Here is a 23194-nt window from a genome sequence, read left to right as displayed (position 1 = left end):
TCTGAAATTTTGAGTTGATAATAACATATTTTGAAACATTTTCTTCCGGTTTTGAAACTATTTGAACTAGTAAAACAGGATGTAAAAGACATATAAAAGAGCTGGAAAGCTCCTAAAAATTCAGTTCACTAATCAATTCTTACTACCACAATGAAAATGTTCGCCGTTCTTCTTCTAGCTCTTCTAGCCCTCGAGCCTAATATTGCTTCACCAGTGGTTCATCCAAGTGTGGCTACTGTATGTTTTTAGACATTTTTTAAAATATCTTTTCTAAGAACTTCAGACTGATTGTAAAGTCGCCGAGGAGAAAATCCGAGAAATTGTGAAGCAAGCTATCGCGGTTGCACTGGAGGAAATCAAACTGTCAGATATAGTTTCTGGAGATGCTCTAGTTGAAGAAGAAGAAGTTGATACTCAGGATGGTGAAAAAATCGATCGACTCGAGTTGAGTTTCTGGAAGAAACTGAAGCACAGCATCGATAAAACTTTGAAGAAGATTGAGGACGGAGTTGTTGCTGGTGTCATTGGTACTCTTACTGGCAGTATTGTTGGTTGATTTTTTGGTGTTTTCGCGTCGTAAATACTATTCGTTTTCTTTTCTTGAATCTTGAAAATAAATCTACCTGCTTCTGTGCATTTTCTCAGGTTATTGTATATACAATGAACCAAAAACAAGAGAGAACCTTGAAGGTAATCGCAAAAACTGAAACCAATCGTGCCTTGTTTTTGTTGTTTTCCCTTATCAATCAGCAACAAAATTAGGAGCAACTCATTCTATACTCATTTTCTGCAGTTTATGCTATGAATTTCTACTCTCTGTTTCTTCTAATCTTGATTTTCATAGCATCTACATTCGCTACTCATAAAACAATCACAAAAGTTAGCTCTAATGGTCAGGTTGGTACAAAACTAGAGTCAGAGCCCCACCCAGTGAACAAATTCCAGGTTCGATATGTTGAGGAGCCCGAGTTTTGAATAATTGGATTCAATAAATGTTTTTTATCCGTTTCCGTGTCCAAAAAGAGGTTTTGCACTGAAACTCACATCCAAACAGGGGAAAATCTTTGACAGACACATGACGGTTCTCCGAACAGTTGGATACCAGAGACAATGTTGATCGATTGTTGTTGTGGTCGTCGATTCGACGCCTTCTTCCTTTTCTTTTTGCTCTTTTTGTTCGCTCTCGATTTTTCGAATCATTTGGAGCATTTGCGGGTAGGCAATGTCTCCAGAAGCTGGGCGATAAGCCCCTATATCGTTTTGAGCGTATAAACCAGCGCTAAAAATCGAATATTTAAGAAGGTTAGTTAGATTTTTGAATAATATACCGATGAACAATTCTCTCCGCAATATCCCCGACGAGTTCACTCATCACCGCCACAAATCCAGCTCTTGGATTCAATCCCGAAACGTTTGGATCCTGATTCGCATCATCTCCAAGTATCGATGCAACCATTTGCAACGAGCATCGATTTTCAATCATCTCCACTTTAATCATTGTACACAACTCGGCTAAAGTCTCCAAATGTGGATTATGAACGATTCGAGGGCGGAGCATGTCGTAGAGTGTACGACACATTTGTTCAGCAAAAGTCTCGAATGGATGAACTTGTTGCTGAGTCTGTTGAGAAGTGAAGACAGATGTGATGGTCGACATGGCGGGACTGATTCTTCCGTCAGTCGACATTTTTCTATCATCATTATTGTTATGGGTAACAAAGAATTGACGGTAGAGACGGTACTCGTCATCGCAAGTTCTCAGCATAAAGGTGCATGCATCACGGGTTAATCGGCAGGTAGATTCCGCGTGCGTTCTGAAGAATTTGAACATTAAGAAGCACATATATTGAAACTTACGAGGATAAGCTTGAGAGTGTTGACTCGAGAATCGGGCCGAGCAACTGATGTCTCTTTGCAAAATATGCATACTGACACTCCGCGAGCATTTCCTCGAATTCCGGTAGCGCTGCGAATCGTTGTTCCACCACATTGATAGATGCTCTGAACTTTTAAAAACTTGATTTCTCAAACTGAAAAAAAAAGAAAAAAATCTCAAAAGATGTGGGAAGAGCAGCAGTCTGTAAGTAAACCGTAAAGAAAGCAGTTCACTTTTTGAAGGTGCACTCTTCTCTACGATTTTCGGACAGTAATTTGACCCAAGCTCTATCGGGGAAGAGCGAATCAACTCAAACTGCCCGGACACAGCAAGGGGGACACGAACTCCCGTTTCTCGCGCGTCACACGAAAACGTTACCAATCGGACACCCACTCACTTGACCACTGCCGCCTTCGACGCAAATACACCGTAGAGTAGTGCGAAAGTGTCCTCGTCCTGCCCGCCTCGCCCGATTTTCTCGTAGTCTGCCTCCAATTGTGCTTGCCGATCTTTGACGTCATTGAAGCAGGCGTCGAGATCTGCGAGCACTGCTACACGAACCCATGTCATAGCTCTACTGAGGCATTGCTCGAATTTTGCGATATACGCTTCAGATTCTTTGTATTCTGGATGAGCACGCAGATAGGTGAGACATTCATCGATTGAGACAAGTATCGCAGCGAAGGAATGACCAGTAACCATCAATTTGGCGACGGAAAGCTTCTTCATAATCGCATCAGCTTGCTTGAAATAATAAAGATTAGTTTTGATAAGCTGTGATCCCGTAGAAAGCGATGTCTGTTCAGCGAGAGCACGATCACAGGCGTCATGAAGAGAACAAGTTCTGCTCGACACAGATTCATAAGAATCACGGAGTTCTTTCATGGTTTCTCTTGAAATATCGATTTGCTTTTGCAGCACTCGATATCTTTTCATATTCGCCCGAATCGCAGTGATCTGAAGAGAATTTTCTAAAAACACAGTTTCTATTTCAAATCCCTACTTCTGGCGGGAACAGCAACTCGGCTAGCTCCTTTTCTCGTTTCTTTATATTTTCAAGACTTGTTGATATCAAATCAAAGTCTTCTTCATCATCAGAATGAGCTTCAGCCTCGTTCGTGGCTTCTGGCAAACCCCAAGTTGCAGCCTTCGCGGCAAGGATCTCTACGGTTTTCATATGATCCAAATCCATCTGGAATTTGAAAAATAAAAATATTGTCTCCCAATCCACATTGTACAGAAAAAATAGATTGGGATGTGGATGAAACCATTACAACGTCGAAAACAAAAGAATTAATAAAACTTGTATAATGATTTATTGAAACAACAAAGTGAAAAATAAACAAAGACATGAGTGATTTGGTGATAAATTATAGAGATCAGACGGTGCTGCAAAACTTTGCATATTTAATCGACATAGCGGAATCGGTCGCTCTTCACTTTGTATTTTCCGTCTTCCACGCCGAGTACAAGGGTTTGGGTGAACGCTCTCTGAGCATCATTATCGACAGTGACGGACCCGGCAACATGGAGAATCATTCCACCGGCCATTTCTCCGGAGACACCTTCTGGGAGTCTTTGTGCATCCAGCGATTGAATATTGTGTTGTGTGCTGGGAAGGGCTGCCATGAACCTGCAAAATTGTGAGAACTAATGATAAAACAATCGAAGAAAATTATAGGCTTACCGGCAGATATCTTCGAACCCATTGATTGGATTTCCATTCCAAACTGCATTCGATTGAGAGATGTTGGCGTACAAGAATCCGATTTTCTCCCGTTTTCTATCCATAACATCGTAGTAGACTTGACTGAATTTTTCGGCCTCTTTGCATAACTGAAATATCAATTACGAATTTGATAAATATATAAGAATTAATGTGAATACCTCTTCGTCTTCTTTATTGATGTCTTGGGTAGTCTTCATGGCCATTTTGAGAAAAACTGAAAATTTAAAGTTACTTCAGGTGAGCATTGACAAGAAACAAGTGAATTCATACGGAAAAATTGTGAAATATATTCGAAAAAATAAAATGAATCCACGAGTTGGCGTCAGATGTGGCGCTTGCGGTTCACTACACACTGCCACAACTTGCGTACAATGCATATAATTTCACGACAGTTGAGGTAATATTATTGAAACAGGAAAAATAACACGTTCAGTCTGTAAAAGAGAATTTCAGAGTTTCAAACTACTATTAATATTTTTATTATTTATTTTTCTTTTTCTAATAAGGAAACAAGGAGGCCGCGGGTGTAATACCCGTCCCGCAAGAGACAATTGAAACAAATTTTGAGAGGGGAAGGAAGAAAATAAATATGAAGAGAGAAATATACACAAATTTGTCTTCGTGAGAGGTCAGATGTTAACAAAAAGACAATAAATAGAAATTCTGATATGAAATGACAACAAAAATTCTATCCGATTTGTTTTTAGTCTGTTTTCTTGGCTGTTTTGCGAGCCTTCGGTGATCCGGCGACTGGTGATCTCTTCTCCTTGTTCTTGACGGCGTCTCTTGGGATCCATTCGAAGTCAACTTCAGAAGATGTTCCTTGCTCCACAACTCTGCGCTTGGAAAGTCCAGATTTGCGGGAAAGCTTTGACAAGAATTGGTTGGCGAGGTAAAGTCCTCCGATGGAAAGAGCAACGAAGAAGATGAAAAGGAATCCAGTCTCTCCAGAGAATCCAGAGTCGTCCTCGAGAATGTTGACGGTTTGGTTGAAGACGTTGTTGACGAAAGCGTTTCCATCAGCATCTTGGTAGTGAACATTGACAACAAGTCCAACTGGGCGTCCAGCGAAAGTCTCGTGAGCGTAGAATCCGTAGTCAAGGGTGACTTCCTCCTTTGGTGCAACACGACGGTTGTATTCTCCGCGGGTGAACTAAAAATGGAAAATTCAAACATTTTGGAAAAAGAAGAAAGTGAACATACGTTCTGGAGATGGTAGTTGTAGTCAGTTGGGAAACGGAAAGAAGTCTCAGAGTACTTCACGACGAAGTCCTTTTCTCCCTTGTTTTGGAATCCGATCAAGAACTTGACTGGCTTTCCGGTGTAGAACTCTTAAAATTATAAAGATAGGAATAAATATTACATATAAATGAACAAACCGTGAACAACATTGGCATCAGCTGGTTGAACGAAGTGGAAAGCAAGTCCGGCATCTGGGGAGGCTCCGATATCGAGGGATTCTTCTTCCTGGACAGTTTTTGGGCCGTCATCTGTCACTTCTCCGTCAACGACATCAGCGGCTGTAAATAACACTGTTGCTACATTCCCAAAGCCGAAGAGCACTTACCGTAAACTGCACAGAGTCCGACAACAGAGAGGAGGAGGATGGCCGACAGCTTCATTACTGGAAAAAGTTTTTGTTAAGAGAAAGTTTACTAGAAAAGATTAAAACAATTTAAGCGGATGCGTGGAGCATCTAACGAAAAAACGAGTAAGGTATCAATTTTATATCAGACGCAGAACTGAGAGTGACAGGAAATTGTCCGAAAAGTGACAGAGAACGGCGCGTTTTCTCCGCCGTCAACTACATGTCTGTGGATGACCGTATCTCTCTGCAGACTGCAAACGCCCTTTCGTGACGAGACCCGCCCGGCGGCTGGGCGTCTGCGTCTCTCTTTTCGAGAGATAAAGAAGCTTTCCGGTTCGTTTTTCAACAATAAAAGGTGAGATTAGGAGATGGAAAAGCCAAAATTAGCAAGGCATACTTTAAAGTATAGCTTTCAGTTGAAGATAGCTTTTAAGAATATAAAAATATAAACTATTTGACAAATAAGGTTAAAGTTTATGAAAAACAGTAGAACAAGTTAACAACGAGCAACAAAACGAAGGAAAACCGAAACAAGATAAGTTAAACAACCTAAAATAACAATTCAAGCTTTATTCGGAGTAAAAAGAACACTCCGATAGTGACTGACTCCAGTTTTTTGAATTTCGCATACTTCATCCTCGACAGGTTCACGAATCTTTCGATAGGTCAACAAGCGGCGGCTAGTCTTTCGCGTCAGAGGTTGTTCACAGTTCGAGATCAACTTCATAGCAGGATGATTGGGTAGGTTCTCATCGCAGTAACTGAAAGTTCTGTTTTCGGAAAAAAATTATCATTGAAAGCTTACTTTTCGAGGATCACTGGATACCAAAATGAGATTCGTCCGTTCTTGACAAGAATCCGAGCTGACAAGTTGAGAAGGTCACTAAACGCAGATTCCAGATCATACTCTTCTTTCTGTTGGTATTGTATTCTGAAATTTGAAATATGGAAGTAATCAGTTCTATCAACATACACATCCTTGGCGACTTCTTTGTTCTTCACCGTTTTTCTGGCTTTCTCTCGGACTCCGTAGGGCGCTTAATTCGTAAAGTTTAAATCAACACATCAACAACTATAAAACTTACGATCTGCTACAATCGCATCAAATTGTGCATTCAAACTCCAGATTCCATGTTTACTCGAATCGGCGATCAGGATTGAGAGAAGTTTATCCTGGAAGCAGATAATATATTCTTAATTTTCCAACAAAAAACTATTACCTCCGTGTGATATTGCTCAAAATTAGCCTTGATGCTCTCCGATTCGTCCCTTTCGCCCACACCTTGTCGAGAAGACCTCCCTTTTGCTCTTGCTGTCTGATAATTGATTTCAGTCCCCATGACAAATCCTCCAAATTCTGCAGCGGGAAGAATCAAACCACCAGTACCAACGAACGGGTCGAGAACGAGATTTCTGGGTTGAACCATTGCAAGATTTGCCTGAAAGTTGAAATATTATATTCGAAAACAGGAAAATGTTTTAACAATCTTACTTGAATAAATGACAACTCTGGATCCATCGTGGTGTTTCCAATGTAACATCTTTCCCGCAAATTGTATTTTGTTTTCAGCTCGCTTCGACCTTCTCCAATAAGTTTTCCAAAATATACTTTCTTTGGACTTGTATCCGTCGGGTTCTCGTATTCCTCCACTAAATACAGCTCGTTTTGCGGAGATTGAAGGGAAATTGGAGCATTTTTGAACGGAACGGCATCTAAGAACAATTTGATCCGTTCCATACTATCCAATTTCTTTTTTCGACCGATTGCGAAGAATCTCAAGGCGAAGCTTTTTTCCGGAACATCGAACTTCTCAATAATTTCCGGATTTTCATTGATTTTTTGATAAAGATTATCATATGACTCTGATTCTATTGATATGTCGATTGCGAACTTGATGAGAATTGATCTTGATAACAGCTTGCTCACTTCTAGATAACTTTCGAAATGAAGAACAAACACGTGGCTCTGTAATTTAAAGTTTCTTTGCATTTTTCTCCAGAAGGAAACTGACTTCTTGATTAATTGAATCAGAACCGTTCACTTCAATTGAAAACATAGAGCAAATTGCATCGAATTCCGGTTTTCGAAAGTCAACATGGCTTTGTGAGAATATTACCAGTACCGGGATCATTTTGTTTATTTCCTAATTTTTACGATTTTCTATAACAGAATATCTAGAAGTCTCGAAGATGGTTCTCTTTAAAAACCCTGAAAAAAAGAGACTAAAAGCATACACGCTCTGTTGAGAAACAGGTGGCGGCGCGCCTTTGAAATATATTTTTTTGTCGTTAGCCGACGATTATACGATGTTCCCGGTATTGATTTCAAGGCCATGGGTCTAATTTTCTCAGGTTAATGTTTATAAACATGTTTACTGAACATTAGACGTTTTTTAATGCCTTTTGTGCTCTATGCAACCTTTTTGACCTTCGCGCCTTTGTGTGTACAGCACCAATCAATATTGACTGAATAGAAAAAAGGATTTGAGCAACGTTTTTATAATAATTATTATCCGAAGTTTCATACAAAAGAGAATGTTGAGAGTTCATCAAGATTCATCCAGTAAAACGTTTCATGGGTCCCGCCACGCACGCTACGGTAGTTCTGAAACAATAAAACAAGTTTTTCTCTGGAATGACTCATACTTTTAAAAATTGTTTCGTTCGTTTAAAGAAAGAAATCCAATCATTGTTCTGTTTCCGCACCTCGCTCTCGATGTTGGGAGAAATCACTTTTCCTCATTCCCTCAATGTTATAACCACGCGTTTTCACCTCACAACGTTTTGCTCTCTTTTCTATTTTCGTATTTTCTTCTCAATTTATAAATCACAAACCGTCTTTGTTCTAGGGTGACGTGGCTGCTGAAATAGCATGTTACACCCCACTGGGCCCCTTCCATATGCCATCGAATATGCCAAATCGAACCGATCGAATTGTAAAAAATGCAAAAAGAATATCGGAGCGGTGAGCTTTACGATTAATTTCATACCGAATAATTCAATAATTACAGAATTCTTTGCGAATGTCACTGAATCAACAGTCTACATTTTTCGACGGAACCATTGATTGTTGGTTTCATTACGAATGTTTCTGGCAAAATCTGTCTCGCAGCCGAAATGAAATTAATATCAGTTCCATCAGAGGTGTCGATTGGCTTCGTTGGGAAGATCAAGAACTTCTCCGCAATCGAATTCAAAAATTCAGAGAACCAGTGGCTCATTTTGTTTCTGTCAATTATGAAAATGTGCTGTTTCTTTCTTCCATAAAATCGGAGAGCTCATTAACTAACCGAGGAAAATGTATGAAGTGCTCAGTTAACTTCGAAAAAGGAGAGATGAAAGTGATTGTCAAAAGTAAATATATTCATTTCAAATGCCACGCGGATAACTTTGAGAGAATCGAGGGAGAATTGGAGGAAATTCCGGGCTGGAACGATTATGAAGAGTGCTGGAGAGAGCGTGTCATCGCAAGTTACGCTGAAATTGATGCGTCGAAAAAAGCGAAAAAGACGAAACCGGAAGAAGAGAAAGTACCACAACCGGAATCTTCTTCGTCTACTGTAACTGACGATAATGTCGTGGCAATCGTCGATAATTTAGCGATAAGTTCAAAAGATCCTCCAGAGATTTTTATCGATTTTGATGATGATCCATGCTCGTCAACGAACAATAAGAAACGTGCAGCTCCTGAGGAAATCCTGGAAATCAAGCCTAGTGAAGAGGAGAGAAAAAAGAGAAAAATACAGAGTAAGGCAGCGAAAATGGCTGAACTTCAGAAACGCCGCATGAAGGTTTGATAGTATAGAAATCAATTTTTTTAGTTACAAAATATTTACAGACTCAAGTCGACCAACTGTGGGAATGTCGGCAACTTCTGGAAAAACTATCACATTCGGAGAGATTGGCTCTGCTCGCCAAAAACTTTCAAGAAGTCACAGAAGGGCATGATCCAACAGCACAACTGATTGATCGACTAGCGGATTATGCTGTTTTCGGAGTGCCGATCGCCTGTTTGAAGTGTACGAATGGAAATATTCTCTACAACTCAGCACGTCGTACTTATGTCTGTACTGGATATGCGACGGAGTACTCGAAATGCACTTTCGAATCGAAGAATCCTGTTAGAACTCCATTCAAACCAACTGATCGTCTTCTTGAGAAATGTTCTGCTCAAAACGTGGTCTTCAATGCATTTGCTGAACGTCTTTATATGGGAGAAGAGGAAGAAGAGGAAATCGTTAAAATACAGAAGAGAAAATCGAAAGGGGGACTTCGTGGAGATGAATTCATTTATGCAGCTGAAGCATTCGACTCGCAGAATGTTATTCCGATTTCCACTAACGCTGACGCCGTTAGTAGCACTCATATCATTAAAAACGGAACTGTTGTTGATGCGAAATTCCAGCATGCCAATAAATGCCACGTGTTCAAAAATGAAGAAGACGGATGTCTCTATCAGGCGACACTCTCATTCACTGATGTCACACAAAACAAGAACTCGTTTTACAAAATTCAGTTGTTGAAAGATGATGTTTCCGAGAAGTACTATGTATTCCGATCGTGGGGCCGAGTGGGTACCGATGTTGGTAACAACAAACACGAGTCCTTCGACAGAAATGGAGCTGTAGAGGAGTTCAAGAAGCTTTTCTTAGAGAAGACGAAAAATAAATGGGAGCATAGAAAGCATTTCCGTAAAATGCCTGGAGCATTCAGTTATGTCGAAACTGATTACTCCGAATTCGTGAGTTGAATTGAATGATTTCTGAAATTTTATGTTATTTTTAGGCTGAACTCGAACAAGACATCACTCCTGGTTCCAGAACCAAGCTACCTCCTTCTGTCAAAGAAGTTGTCATGGCAATTTTCAACATTGAAAACATGAAATCTGCTCTGAAGTCCTTTGAGATGGATGTGAATAAAATGCCACTCGGACGTCTCTCACGAAATCAGATCAATCTGGCATTCGAAGTGCTCAATGATCTCAGTGAACTTCTCATTGAGCTTCCAGTGAATAACGACAAGATTCTCGAATCCACCAACAAATTTTATACGATTATCCCTCATAACTTTGGAATGAAAGTGCCGGAGCCAATTGACAGTATCCATAAGGTCAAGGAGAAGAATAACATGTTGAATGCACTTTTGGATATAAAATTCGCTTATGATCAAATTTGTGGAGGAGAAAATCCAACTATGGGAACACTTGGAGTGGATCCAGTGGATACTAATTATATGAAATTGAAGTGTGCTATGACAGTAAGTCTGAGTTGTATGAAAATTGATATTATTCTAATATTTGTTATTTCAGCCTCTCGATAAACACTGCAAAGACTACGAGATGATCCATGATTACTTGAAAAATACTCAAGGATCGACACATGAAATAAAAGTGGACTTGATTGATGTAAGATTGTTTGTCAGAAGTAGACAAACATGAGCCAATTTCAGATTCTACAACTGAACCGAGAGAATGAGTCGACAAAGTTTAAGGCTAAAATCGGAAATCGACGTCTACTCTGGCACGGTTCTGGACGAATGAACTTCGCTGGAATTCTCGGTCAAGGTCTTCGTATCGCGCCTCCAGAAGCTCCAGTGTCTGGATACATGTTCGGAAAAGGAGTCTACTTTGCCGATATGTTCAGTAAAAGTTTCTTCTACTGCCGAGCGAATTATCATGAAGAAGCGTATCTTCTGTTGTGTGACGTGGCACTCGGAGAAATGGTCACAAAGATGCAGGCGACAACAATGTCGAAAAGCACACTGCCAAAAGGAACTCATTCGGTTAAAGGTAAAAATAAGAGGAGTCTTTCCGATCTATAAGAGCATGTTCAGGTGTCGGTCGTGAATGTCCCGAAGAAATAGGGGACTACCTTCATCCAGATGGCTACATTATCCCGAGAGGCAAAAATCACTTCCAGCTGCAAGGGACCCATCACACTGACTTCCACTTGCTATACAATGAGTATGTTTATCAAAGTCTCTGTCTCCATCTCATTAATGCATTTTCAGGTACATTGTATATGACGTGGATCAGATTCAAATGAAGTATTTGGTTCGTGTCAAAATGCATCATGCTCGTCATCGCTAGGACTTTCCAATTATCATTTAATGTTTTAATTTCATTTTTATCCTTCCGTCTGTTTTTATTTTTCTACTTGAATCTCAACTGCTCAAATCCTGACAAATGCATCTCATTCACTGTTCTGGTGCCTTCATCCTTCACTTCACTCATAATCATTAATGTCACATAATTCAATCCGTGTCTCGTTTTCTTTTCTAGGAACTAAATATTGTAGTATGAAATGTTTGAGAAATCGTTGATTTATTGTTATATAAACTATTTTTGATTTCAGTTATTTTTTGGAGCATCCGGTTAACGATCTGGATGTGCCGCCTGGAATCGTGGATCCTCTTCGAGTGTTCCAGCGATTCTGACAAGTGTTGGATACGGAGAACCTCTGAATCCGCCGCGATCTCCACCTCGGAATCCTCCACGGTCGCCACCTCGTCCTAGGAAGCCTCCACGATCCATACTCCTCTCTCTGTATCCATTACTGTCATCTTTTCTTCCACGGTAAACTCCACTGGATTCTCCTCGATCTCCACTTCCACTACGACCACGATAACTACCCTCGTCACCTCTTCCTCTGAATCCAGCACCTCGACCTCTTCCACGTCCATCTTCATATCTTCCTCTCTTTGGATTATCAGTGGTTCCCCATTCCTCGTTGGCGCGTTTCAGATCTCTGAAAATTTTGAAAATGAGAATTTTGAGGTACAGTTTCAAGAGCTTACCGTTCCCGATTCATGGCGATCTCTCTATCCTTCTCCTTCTCATTCTCAACTTCTTCAACTTGTCCGGTGGCGGCAGCTTGTCTACGTGCAGCAGTCTCCCGAATCGCCTTCTCTTCTGCCTCCTCAGCATCTTGTTGTTCTTTAGCAATCGTCAATCGACGAATAACTCTTTGCTCGCTTTCCTGTTCACGACGCTTCTTCATTTGTCTGAAAAATAATAGTTTTTACAAAATTTCAACATTGATGATTTGAAACACTCACTTCTTTTTTTCCATATGAGCTCTCAACTTGATCAACTCATCAGGAGTCTTTGCGTGATGCTTGTGATAAAGAACCTCTCCCTCATCGATTCCTTCCTCAATTTTCGTCAGTTCCAACGTCAATCGGGGTCCAATTTCATGCAGACGGACGTTACTTTTCTGACCTGCACCGCAGCCACTTTGCTCAGAAATACTTTGCGGAAGTTCCACTTCTTGTTGATCTCCTTCGAATTCAGAATCACTCAATTGACCAGGACTAAAATATGAACGATTATTAGATCGGTAATAATATAATCTCACTCACTTCAAAAAGTAATCACTAATATCTTTGTAGGTACTCAAATTTGGAATATTCTTTCCCATCGTTTTCTCCGCTTGCACTAGCTTTCTCACTGATTTATTGAGACCTGATGCGACGACACGGATGGCGCTGAAATAATGAAAAACTGAAATCAATGTATATTTAAACTGGAACTTACTAGTGTCTCATACTGATTTCATCAGTTTCCTCGTCGTAACTGACGATCAAACAACGTTTCAGACTTCCAATTTGGAGCTGAAAAAACCATTGATTTTTAAATATGTTTCGTGGAACCGGCAACTCACCGTATCAACATTGATCGAAGGGAACATATTCTGAATGAAAGTTTGAACTAACGAGAGATGCTTCTTCTCTCCGTCTCCAAATCCATTCATTACAACTAATGGAGATGATTTGAACAGCTTATCCGTAGCAATTGGACGCTTTTGGATATTGAAAACATGGCGAGCCAGACAGTACTGCTTCACTAAAAATCAAAGTTCAAAAACAGCGAAAATGGTGAAAAGAAACCTTTAAATGAGAGCGTTGGTCCTTCTGAGTCGTCCGTTGCTCCGTGTGGTTTCTGAAATAAGAATTTTATAATTTTGGTCTTTTCTGAGAATATTTGTGAGGAAGAAGAGTATAGTTTCTAGAGACAGAAAGAGAAACTCTATAATACGTATTCGAATTCAACAAATGGTCCGTAAAAATGCATCACGCTGTCGGTGGTGGTTGCAGACTGCGTATCGTAGTCGCGAAAGAATTAATTTACTTTCGACAACTATTTCGAGAAATTGTCGCGAAAAGGTACTGAATCCCTCGATAAATAAATAAAATTTAGAACAAAAGATAGATGAGGCCATTGTCGACATGAGATTACACGTATCTATGAGCTCTGTAACGTTCGACCAGCATAGAGGGCCGCTAGTAGATTAAACTATTTTACTCGAGAAATTCCATTTTTCGCAGCCCTTCAGTAAAGAAGACTCATCTTTTCTTCATCTCTGTGTGACCCGCCTAGACGGCCGTCTCTAGCTTTTTATTTCCAGTGCGACTCGATGTTCTGCGTTTCATGGTCACTCACGAAGCAATATATGTATTATTTGTGATCTACCACACAGCAAATTAACAAATAAAAACTTTAAAATACACATTTTGTCGGTGAGAATTTTATTTTTATTCCAGAAGGAAAGATTATTTCGAATAAATTTTTTTTTTTAAACATGATAAACAAAGCATGACATAAGGGAAATTACCATGTAACACGAACAATATTATTACAAGAATGATATAAGAGAATTAACGGAGAATTAACGGATATAATGGAATTAGGGCGCTATAGTAGTTGGAAGGGGTCACTCAAATTTTCGAATTTTTAGGCAGATTTTTGGCTGAAGGTGTGAGGCTGAAGACGTGTAAGAAACTCTTTTTTGTTACTTAACCTTTTTCTTAGGCTTAGGTTACTTAGAAATTCGGGAAAAAATTTGACAAATACGATTAATTTGTCAATTTTTTCGGGAAAAAAATGCTTTTTTTGATGGAAAATTTTTGTGCCCTAACAACTTAAAAACATCATAGAAATAATCAGCTATCATTTTTATGTCGAAAAAAGTGAAAAAATCGCGAAAAAAAGTGACCCCTTCCAACTACTATAGCCCCGGAATTAGACTGATATAAATAAAAGACTTATTTCGATTTTTGGTAGGTGGCGGAGAGATTGATGGCGGTGGCGGAGAGTGAATGGGATAGGAGGTGGCTGAATAATTCTGAAAAACTAGGTTGAAATATATCCATATCACGGTGATTTTTTCGGTACCACCTCCTTTCATTCTCACGAGTTTTTTTTTAAATTACTTAAAATTTTCGCAATTTTCTGTAATTATCCGGGGAAACTGGAGGATCTATAGCATTTAAAAATAATTTTCCGAAATTTTTCAGCCATTTTCGAGAAAAACTCGTTAGAATGAAAGGAGGTGGTACCAAAAAAATCTGTCAGAGCGAGTTTGCATCACGGGGTCGTGGCCTAGAGACCCCACCGATTCCGCGGAAGAAAAAAAAATGATGGAAAATGGGCGGAGCCAAAACTGCAATGCTGCCGCACGAATTTTTTGAAATTTTTCCTAGCGCTAGATGATTGAAACTTTTTGATTTCTTGAAGTATATTGCAATTAATGACTCCGCCCATTTTCCATCCCTTTCGTTTTCCATCATTATTTTTTTCCGCGGAATCGGTGGGGTCTCGTGGTCTAGCGAGAAGCAGAAATATGGAGAAGAAACCAAAGTTTGAAATAGAGAAAAAATCACCTCATTCACTTATGTATCCGGATTCTCGATTCTCTCGATGACGTCGATTGTTATTTCTGATAACCTGTCTTCGCGGATCGTTCCGCTGGAAGACTTCAAGTTCCACTTCTTCCTCGACTCCTATCTGAAGTTGTTCGTCGGCTTGTTCTTCTTGTCCTAACTGATTTTGGCGGTCGCCGCCTTGCGGTTCGGAGTTGTCGTTTTCCCTTGTTCTTGCGGCCAAGAATGGAACGGACCTTATTATTCGCTGAAATAGACAAAAGCTTGGGAAGAACTACATATTTAAACTCACAGTAAGAATTGTTCTCCAAATTTCTCTAACACGATCCATAATCGCCGAGCAGTGTACAGAATGAGTGACAGCTTCTTATTTTCACAATTATGTTATTCTGATCATCTTTTCCCGCGCTTCTTTCCCATTTTGATCTCCCTCCCTCACTTTAATCTCCTTTTTTGACAGAATACAATTTTCTCCCAAACAAATTGATTTCTTCTTTGGTTTTTGGAATATTTATATAGATTTGAGCGAAAAAATCTCTTTTCAAAAACACTAAAAGACGTTATTCACTCGCATTCGAATAAATCTACTTTTCGGACTTTCCTATCGTTTTCTCCGCTTTTTGGTTAATTTTCAGTTTTTGATAATGATTGAATAGTTGTTTATGTTTACTTCTTTAATCGTATGTTATTTTTCTTTGCTCTGAAGAAGGTACACTAAATATTTATTTTTCAGGGTAAAATGTCGAAGGTTTCCCGCGAGTCTCTCAATGAGGCTATCGCTGAGGTCCTTAAGGGATCCTCGGAAAGCCACGCAAGTTCCGTGAGACCATCGAGCTCCAAATCGGTCTTAAGAACTACGATCCACAGAAGGACAAGCGTTTCAGCGGATCCATCAGGTAGCTACGAACTGTGAATACAGGGAGTCGGGACTACTTGTAGCCTGACGGACCTCCACCCAAGGTCTTAAATATCTGGGTAGGCTTTTTAAAGCCGACTATAGCTTTATAATGTGTATTGGTATGATTTAATCACTACCATACTGTTTAACCAATTTTACTCATTCATTTTTTTTTAGACTGAAGCGCATTCCACGCCCAAGCATGAAGGTGTGCGTCTTCGGAGATCAACACCATCTTGACGAGGCTGCCGCTGAAAACATCCCAGCCATGAGCGCTGATGACTTGAAGAAGCTCAACAAGCAGAAGAAGCTTATCAAGAAGCTCGCCAAGAGCTACGATGCCTTCATCGCTTCCGAGTCTTTGATCAAGCAGATCCCACGTATCCTCGGTCCAGGACTTAACAAGGCCGGAAAATTCCCTTCCGTCGTCACCCACGGAGAATCCCTCCAAAGCAAGTCTGACGAGATCCGCGCCACCGTCAAGTTCCAGATGAAGAAGGTAAGATTAAAACTATTTTCTTTACCGAGTTTTAAGACCCGAGATTTTTGAAATGTCATATAACGTTTTATTTATCAAATCATTTCAGGTTCTCTGCCTCTCCGTCGCTGTCGGACATGTTGACCTCACCCAGGAGGAGCTTGTTTCCAACATCTCCCTCTCCATCAACTTCTTGGTTTCCCTCTTGAAGAAGAACTGGCAAAACGTCAGATCATTGAACATCAAGTCCACCATGGGCAAGCCACAAAGAGTTTATTAATTACTTTGTTGTTGTTGTTCTTCAATAAACATTGTTGAATTTAATTTGTGTTTTTGTATCACAAACAATATTTATCTTCACAAACAATCGTCTGAGCACAAGTAGATTGAAGAAATTAAGTCTGTTAACAAGGTCTTCACGCATGCATTGCAGATGGCAGAGAAATCAGACCATTTCATGATGGAATTCAAAGGGCCCGCGAAGCAATTCGTGGCTTTAGTTGGAGATGTTGGCGGAGCGGTAAACAAAACGAAAGTTAGGTCGAATTCAAAATATATTTGCAGATCAGATATGAACTGAACAAAAAGATGAAAAAAATTAATGACGAGAAAGATAGCTACTATCTTGAGACATAGTGAGTGATTACTTGAATTCAGAAAAATAGTTTATTGAACATGTGAATTCCAGTTACTACTCTGCGAAGTACGGCCTCAAAACATTCTCTGCTCTTCGCGATGTAACAAGAGAGTTTGACGCGCATAATACTAGTCTAATGTGCATGTTCGTCGGTTATAAATCAATCGATCATCTGAAAGACGCAAAGAAAATTGCCGATGCAATCAAGGCCGACACACGAGTCGTGGTTATCGATTCGTTGGAATTGTGCCCAGAAGCAGAGAATGTCGAAGAATTCGCCAGTAAAAATGAATTCGAAGTCGTCTATTTGCATCCAAATCAGGTAAAGTTAACATAAAATTGATATTTGTCGAAGTGTTTTCATTTGAAACATAAAAATACAACAGTTGAATGGTTTGTATGCTTTCTCAACACTTGAATTTCAGCAACAACGTCTCGACGCGGAAAGTGTCTCTGAAAAAGTCGGAGTCGACAGATTGATAGAGACGATGGAAGTGTGCAATTGGCCATGGAGAGTTGTCAACGCCTTCTCCAGAGTATGCGACACAATTCCAGAAAATATAATAATTTCATAATTTCAGGGACCAAGAAGCTCGTTCATCGATAAACAAGAAGGCGATATATTGGAGCTCAACGTCAAAGAAGACTATGTGATTGAGGGTGCCACCGCCGGTAAATAATTTCTCGATTTGTTCTGATTTTCTTGTCATAATGCTTGTCATAAATAACTTATTTTTAAAAAAGTGTTTTAATTTAATCAATTCGCTTCAATAACTTCATTCATCAATTTCTTTTGAAATTTCAGATTCATTGATGCGTAACTAGGCAAAAACTCATTGACTCCACATTCTCAATGACTACAAAGTCTCATTGACTTCATTTTTCTCAATGACTACACTTTTCTCATTGACTACACCACTCATTGACTACAAAATTCGAGGGATTCTCTCATTGACTACATCTACAGTACTCGGCAAAGAGAACGCAGTACTCGCAGTTTTTAAGTTAAGATTGGTCAGCTTTGAGCATGTGCCACACACTCACTGGCTGTCTCACATTATTTTTCGCCAGTACAATATCCAAAACTAGAAAAAAATTCGGGGATTCCAAACCTGTGTGCTGAAAGAGGAACAAAGTTTATCCAATCTGTGTGATTCTTAAGGGGGACCAGTTTTCACCATTCTCTTATTCTTTTCACCATTCTCTTCACCATTCTTCACCATTCTTTCTCTTAGGTTTCTTAGAATTTCGGAAACAAACTTGACAAAAACAGTTATTATCGGTTTTCGTTTTTGTCAATTCTTTTCCGAATTTTAAGAAACCTAACTAGGGAAGGTCACCGAGTCAAGGTGGAGATATGGGTCGTGACCTATATCATTGGAAAGCTGAGAAAACGCTGATTCCGAATATATATTCAGTTTTAGCCGTCGAGGCCTGGTATTCAAGAAAAACGAGGTCAAAGTTTGGACCCTCTGACAAGTCATTACCTTTCCGACGTGTGTAAAATATCGGCAGCGTGGTGTAGCCGGTAGTGAGGCAGTGCGGCATGGAGAAGGGTGTGGGATCGGTCCCTGGGCACGCCAAACTTTTTTTTGCATTTTTTTGTAATGAACTTTTATGATTCTCTGACCAAGTCTGTCTCATTTTTTCAAGATTTGGATAATGTTTTATTGATTTTCATGCGAAAATAACTACTTTTTAAACAATTTGTTTTTCAAAAATTTGTTCATCATTTGATGGGCGAACAGTGGTGAAGTACTCGGAAAATTTTTCTCGTCTTTTTTGTTTCAAATAGTTTATATTTACACAGGAATCAATAAAACATTATCCAAATCTTGAAAAAGTGAGACAGAATTGGTCAGAGAATCATAAAAGTTCATTACAAAAAATGCAAAAAAAGTTTGGCGTGGCCGGGGACCGAACCCACACTTTTCTCCATGCCGCAATGCCTCACTACCGGCTACACCACGCTGCCGATATTTTACACACGTCGGAAAGGTAATGACTTGTCAGAGGGTCCAAACTTTGACCTGATTTTTCTCGAATACCAGGCCTCGAGGGCAAAAACTGAATATATATTCGGAATCAGCGTTTTCTCAGCTTTCCAATGATATAGGTCACGACCCATATCTCCACCCTGACTCGGTGACCTTCCCTAGAGAATGGTGGAAACTCGTAGACTGTATTTCAGAGAGATGTAGTCAATGAGAGAATCCCTCAAATTTTGTAGTCAATGAGTGGTGTAGTCAATGAGAAAAGTGTAGTCATTGAGAAAAATGAAGTCAATGAGACTTTGTAGTCATTGAGAATGTGTAGTCAATGAGACAATGTAGTCATTGAGAGGTGTAGTCAATGAGTTTTTGCCCAGTTTCAAGAGCTTACCGTTCCCGATTCATGGCGATCTCTCTATCCTTCTCCTTCTGATTCTCCACTTCTTCAACTTGTCCGGTGGCGGTAGCTTGTCTACGTGCAGCAGTCTCCCGAATCGCCTTCTCTTCTGCCTCCTCAGCATCTTGTTGTTCTTTAGCAATCGTCAATCGACGAATGACTCTTTGCTCGCTTTCCTGTTCACGACGCTTCTTCATTTGTCTGAAAAATAATAGTTTTTACAAAATTTCAACATTGATGATTTGAAAAACTCACTTCTTCTTATCCATATGAGCTCTCAACTTGATCAACTCATCTGGAGTCTTTGCGTGATGCTTGTGTAGTCAATGAGTTTTTGCCGCTATAAGCAGTGGTTCAAAACTATAAGCAGTGGTTCAATCGGAACTCTGATGCGAGAATTCCAGCACCACAACACGCCGAACATGTTCATTTATCTCCGGATTCGCCGACGACCACCGAAGGAACCACGAATCCAGATGACGTGTCGATTTCAGTGGATATCGATTTGGTTTGTACGAAGAATCAGGAAGAGAAGAAAAGTTGTGAAGGGAAGGCAAAGAGCAGGTTTGTAGCTGTTTGTCGCTAGAAAACTGTATTTTTAATCCAAATTTTCAGAAGAGTTCTTCCGCGAAACACGTCAAAAAGGATTGATTTCTTCTCCAGCCATTGCTAAATTCCGTATTAACTATCTTTCTTCTTCAAAATGTATCTATTCATGAGCCTCTTCTAATCACTGATTCCCAGTTTATTCACTTCAATTGTTCAACAGTCTTCTGTATTTCCTTCCTAATTTCGTGTATAATCTTTGCCGAATTTTGAATTGTATTGCTTTAAGTGTCTCTTGCGCCAAGAAATCTTTTGAGTTGTATCACTTTTAATTGGTTTAAAACAATTTTTTTTAATATCCCTTAGCAACACATTATGCCTTCATGACCTCAGATACAAATCAATAGACATGCCTATAGGGAGTGTGTACACTCAGAATACGCAACAGTCGTTTCCCATTATTGAGTTTTTCAAATTCTTTTCTGATGAGCATGACGTCTTCTTTATTAAAATGGATAACTAGTTTATTCAAACTGAGACCGGAAATGGTAGAATTAAAAAATGAAAAATGTTCCACGTTCCCACTTGGGAAGCTTCCCTTTCTTGCTCTGCAAGAAGTGATTCGAAATATGGATATTCAAGAAGGGTAAGATTTTTTTCATGCTATGAGATGGAAAACTAAAAGAAGTTGAATCAAAACCATACTGAAAACTATTTATTTCCAGAATTCGATTGGCTCTAACATCAAGAAAAATGGGGTTTTATGTGAAGTATTCTCGTCTTTCTGCTGGATGCCCAATAGTTACTATAAAAGATGAGATGAGCAATGTCATAGTGAAGTTGAGCAATATCGCAAGTGTATTTTTATATAATGGTTTCAATGCCGATGAGAAATTAGAGAAAACAGATAAGGATAACTATATAAGAAGGCGAGAGTTAGCGCCGTGGTAATCTGCTCATGTTCGGAGTTGAAGTATCATAAATTTGGACATTTTCAGGTTGAATCCAACTCTTTCTACTCTTCAAAACACACAGAATATTCTAGTTCAAATTCAAAATACGTTCAAATGTGGCAGATTCAGATTGGTCATTGATTTGAGATGTATACAAACCACAATTAAAAATGTTTTAAGTGTTTCTGATTTTCAAAACTTTGAAACTTTGAACCTGATCAAAGGAAAATTAAAGGAAGAAGATATGAACTATTTGATGGAGAATGTGAAAGAAGATCAGGATTTACATATTTTGGACACGGAAATTCCAAATAATTATTATCATACAAATGTGAGTTTTCAATACGTTTTTACCATAATCAAATTGATGTTTTTCACTTCAGATGTTTAAATTTTATGACATCGTCTACGAAGACGCTCGTTTCGTCAAAATCGAACATCTTCTCACAATCAAGAATAATTTTATTATCAGCCTCGGGAAGAATAATCTAACTCTCTCAGATATTAACACATTCCTCAAGTATTGGATCAACTCGGAATGTGATTTATTCAAAAAGATGACTATAAAAACTACAGAAGAAATTGGAGAAGAAACTGAGTCAAATTTGGACATCTTATTCAATGGACTAGTGGTTCTGAAAGGTTTTCGATTCGGATGGGAGTCATGGTTGATGTTAGTTTTTGATTTTTAGTGTATCTAACAAGAAAATAAGCCTTTTTTGAACTTTCTTCTACAGTAGCGAGCATAGGTGAGGGCAGATTCATACCTTCATGTGTATCTCTGCTGAATCGTGTTTGTTTTGCACAATCTTTTTTTTGACAGATAGCTGAAACATTCAACAATACGAAAATCAGTTATTTGAAATAGTTCCAATTTCATTTTTTTTTCATAATCGATTTTTCCTGACCGTGATTTGAAAATTCGAAAAAAAACTTTTTATTTTTCTCTTGGAGTTATTGAGTTTTTGATGTCAAAATGATGGAACATGTTCAAATAAACAAAAAATTATGTTGAATTAGTTTCTTAGTTCCAGAGCATCGTGCTAGAGCTCCAGAAGTCAAAAGTGGCGTCCTCGGGAAAATTTTCATAACTCATCAAAAAATTATCCAAATTAGCCAAAACATGTACCAAAAGACGTGTTTTGAGTTCTTCTACAAACCAACATCAAAAAATCAAGATTTTAGAAAAAATAATTTTTCAAATTTTTTTCACTCAAAAATTTTTCATTCCAATTTTTTCCTGGATTTCCGATATTTTCTGGCTATAAAACGAACATACGTTTCAAATACTGTATGCAAAGTGCTTTATCACAAATAATAAAACACATGTTTGTATTTTTTGTTCGTTTTATAGCCAGAAAATATCGGAAATCCAGGAAAAAATTGGAATTAAAAATTTTTGAGTGAAAAAAATTTGAAAAATTATTTTTTCTAAAATCTTGATTTTTTGATGTTGGTTTGTAGAAGAACTCAAAACACGTCTTTTGGTACATGTTTTGGCTAATTTGGATAATTTTTTGATGAGTTATGAAAATTTTCCCGAGGACGCCACTTTTGACTTCTGGAGCTCTAGCACGATGCTCTGGAACTAAGAAACTAATTCAACATAATTTTTTGTTTATTTGAACATGTTCCATCATTTTGACATCAAAAACTCAATAACTTCAAGAGAAAAATAAAAAGTTTTTTTTTCGAATTTTCAAATCACGGTCAGGAAAAATCGATTATGAAAAAAAAATGAAATTGGAACTATTTCAAATAACTGATTTTCGTATTGTTGAATGTTTCAGCTATCTGTCAAAAAAAAGATTGTGCAAAACGAACACGATTCAGCAGAGATACACATGAAAGTATGCAGGTGTACTCACCTATGCTCGCTACTGTATTTCTATTATTTCAATTTTCAGTGCTGCCAAATCAGTCGAACCGAGAAAAACTCATATTCTATGTTTTGAATTGTACCCGGAGGAAATCTGTTTGTATGCCCATTCGATTGAAGAGCGTCTTCTAACTGAGGATCCGAAAGTAGACGATGAGCCTTACGAACCAGAGTTTGAGATATTGAAACTACTGGAAAAGAAGAAAGATCTGGAAGAAACAATGAGAATCGAAGAGAATAATGAAAGAAAATTGGAAATTGAGAAGGAATTAGAAGAATTGGATCTGCAACTTCTGGAAAAAGGAGTAAGAATGGAACAGGGAAGACATGTTTTCGGAAGCGTTTGAATTCAATATACCTTCTTAATCCTTGGCGAGATGTTGTTTCCCTGAAAATTGATAATTATCCAACTGTTTTATCCTCAAATGTATCTATTTATGAGCCTCTTCTAATCACTGATTCCCAGTTTATTCACTTCAATTGTTCAACAGTCTTCTGTATTTCCTTCCTAATTTCGTGTATAATCTTTGCCCAATTTCAAATTCTACTGCTTTAAGTGTCT

General features: G+C 38.8%; 11 protein-coding genes across 11 annotated transcripts; 5 read left to right on the top strand and 6 right to left on the bottom strand.

Annotated features, from left to right (window-relative positions):
* Positions 1 to 156: 156 nt before the first annotated feature.
* On the top strand, positions 157 to 556 carry GCK72_000885 (uncharacterized protein; the record flags this gene model as incomplete). The annotated part of the gene is made up of 2 exons (XM_053722729.1): positions 157 to 237; positions 284 to 556. The coding sequence occupies 2 exons, from the start codon at positions 157 to 159 to the stop codon at positions 554 to 556; spliced, it is 354 nt and encodes a 117-aa protein (XP_053591374.1).
* Positions 557 to 999: 443 nt separating this feature from the next.
* Positions 1000 to 3068, bottom strand: GCK72_000884 (uncharacterized protein; the record flags this gene model as incomplete). Its single annotated transcript, XM_053722728.1, has 5 exons — positions 1000 to 1279; positions 1329 to 1814; positions 1858 to 2001; positions 2274 to 2833; positions 2880 to 3068. The coding sequence occupies 5 exons, from the start codon at positions 3066 to 3068 to the stop codon at positions 1000 to 1002; spliced, it is 1659 nt and encodes a 552-aa protein (XP_053591373.1).
* A 215-nt stretch (positions 3069 to 3283) lies between these two features.
* Positions 3284 to 3808, bottom strand: GCK72_000883 (uncharacterized protein; the record flags this gene model as incomplete). The annotated part of the gene is made up of 3 exons (XM_003096566.1): positions 3284 to 3509; positions 3564 to 3712; positions 3764 to 3808. The coding sequence occupies 3 exons, from the start codon at positions 3806 to 3808 to the stop codon at positions 3284 to 3286; spliced, it is 420 nt and encodes a 139-aa protein (XP_003096614.1).
* A 500-nt stretch (positions 3809 to 4308) lies between these two features.
* On the bottom strand, positions 4309 to 5227 carry GCK72_000882 (uncharacterized protein; the record flags this gene model as incomplete). Its single annotated transcript, XM_003096557.1, has 4 exons — positions 4309 to 4758; positions 4809 to 4936; positions 4985 to 5125; positions 5173 to 5227. 4 exons carry the CDS (start codon positions 5225 to 5227, stop codon positions 4309 to 4311), a joined length of 774 nt encoding a protein of 257 aa, XP_003096605.1.
* Positions 5228 to 5755: 528 nt separating this feature from the next.
* Positions 5756 to 7325, bottom strand: GCK72_000881 (uncharacterized protein; the record flags this gene model as incomplete). The annotated part of the gene is made up of 7 exons (XM_053722727.1): positions 5756 to 5954; positions 5999 to 6124; positions 6167 to 6230; positions 6279 to 6366; positions 6414 to 6632; positions 6686 to 7159; positions 7206 to 7325. 7 exons carry the CDS (start codon positions 7323 to 7325, stop codon positions 5756 to 5758), a joined length of 1290 nt encoding a protein of 429 aa, XP_053591372.1.
* A 740-nt stretch (positions 7326 to 8065) lies between these two features.
* Positions 8066 to 11281, top strand: GCK72_000880 (uncharacterized protein; the record flags this gene model as incomplete). Its single annotated transcript, XM_003096567.1, has 8 exons — positions 8066 to 8158; positions 8205 to 8984; positions 9032 to 9934; positions 9979 to 10449; positions 10502 to 10597; positions 10642 to 10981; positions 11026 to 11155; positions 11203 to 11281. The coding sequence occupies 8 exons, from the start codon at positions 8066 to 8068 to the stop codon at positions 11279 to 11281; spliced, it is 2892 nt and encodes a 963-aa protein (XP_003096615.1).
* Positions 11282 to 11566: 285 nt separating this feature from the next.
* On the bottom strand, positions 11567 to 15184 carry GCK72_000879 (uncharacterized protein; the record flags this gene model as incomplete). Its single annotated transcript, XM_053722726.1, has 9 exons — positions 11567 to 11939; positions 11989 to 12195; positions 12250 to 12504; positions 12553 to 12678; positions 12728 to 12804; positions 12855 to 13036; positions 13081 to 13132; positions 14918 to 15100; positions 15146 to 15184. The coding sequence occupies 9 exons, from the start codon at positions 15182 to 15184 to the stop codon at positions 11567 to 11569; spliced, it is 1494 nt and encodes a 497-aa protein (XP_053591371.1).
* Positions 15185 to 15953: 769 nt separating this feature from the next.
* Positions 15954 to 16509, top strand: GCK72_000878 (uncharacterized protein; the record flags this gene model as incomplete). The annotated part of the gene is made up of 2 exons (XM_003096583.2): positions 15954 to 16250; positions 16339 to 16509. 2 exons carry the CDS (start codon positions 15954 to 15956, stop codon positions 16507 to 16509), a joined length of 468 nt encoding a protein of 155 aa, XP_003096631.2.
* A 153-nt stretch (positions 16510 to 16662) lies between these two features.
* GCK72_000877 (uncharacterized protein) lies at positions 16663 to 17546 on the top strand (the record flags this gene model as incomplete). The annotated part of the gene is made up of 5 exons (XM_003096568.1): positions 16663 to 16749; positions 16794 to 16864; positions 16918 to 17188; positions 17292 to 17402; positions 17448 to 17546. 5 exons carry the CDS (start codon positions 16663 to 16665, stop codon positions 17544 to 17546), a joined length of 639 nt encoding a protein of 212 aa, XP_003096616.1.
* Positions 17547 to 19244: 1698 nt separating this feature from the next.
* On the bottom strand, positions 19245 to 19523 carry GCK72_000876 (uncharacterized protein; the record flags this gene model as incomplete). Its single annotated transcript, XM_003096560.2, has 2 exons — positions 19245 to 19455; positions 19510 to 19523. The coding sequence occupies 2 exons, from the start codon at positions 19521 to 19523 to the stop codon at positions 19245 to 19247; spliced, it is 225 nt and encodes a 74-aa protein (XP_003096608.2).
* Positions 19524 to 20345: 822 nt separating this feature from the next.
* Positions 20346 to 22979, top strand: GCK72_000875 (uncharacterized protein; the record flags this gene model as incomplete). The annotated part of the gene is made up of 5 exons (XM_053722725.1): positions 20346 to 20446; positions 20526 to 20747; positions 20799 to 21084; positions 21137 to 21426; positions 22661 to 22979. The coding sequence occupies 5 exons, from the start codon at positions 20346 to 20348 to the stop codon at positions 22977 to 22979; spliced, it is 1218 nt and encodes a 405-aa protein (XP_053591370.1).
* Between the last annotated feature and the right edge of the window lie 215 nt (positions 22980 to 23194).

Source organism: Caenorhabditis remanei, chromosome I (genome assembly GCF_010183535.1).
Source record: "Caenorhabditis remanei strain PX506 chromosome I, whole genome shotgun sequence".
In the NCBI taxonomy this organism is placed as follows: domain Eukaryota; kingdom Metazoa; phylum Nematoda; class Chromadorea; order Rhabditida; family Rhabditidae; genus Caenorhabditis; species Caenorhabditis remanei.
Note: the sequence above shows the minus strand (reverse complement) of the source record. Positions and strands in the feature narration are given on the sequence as shown.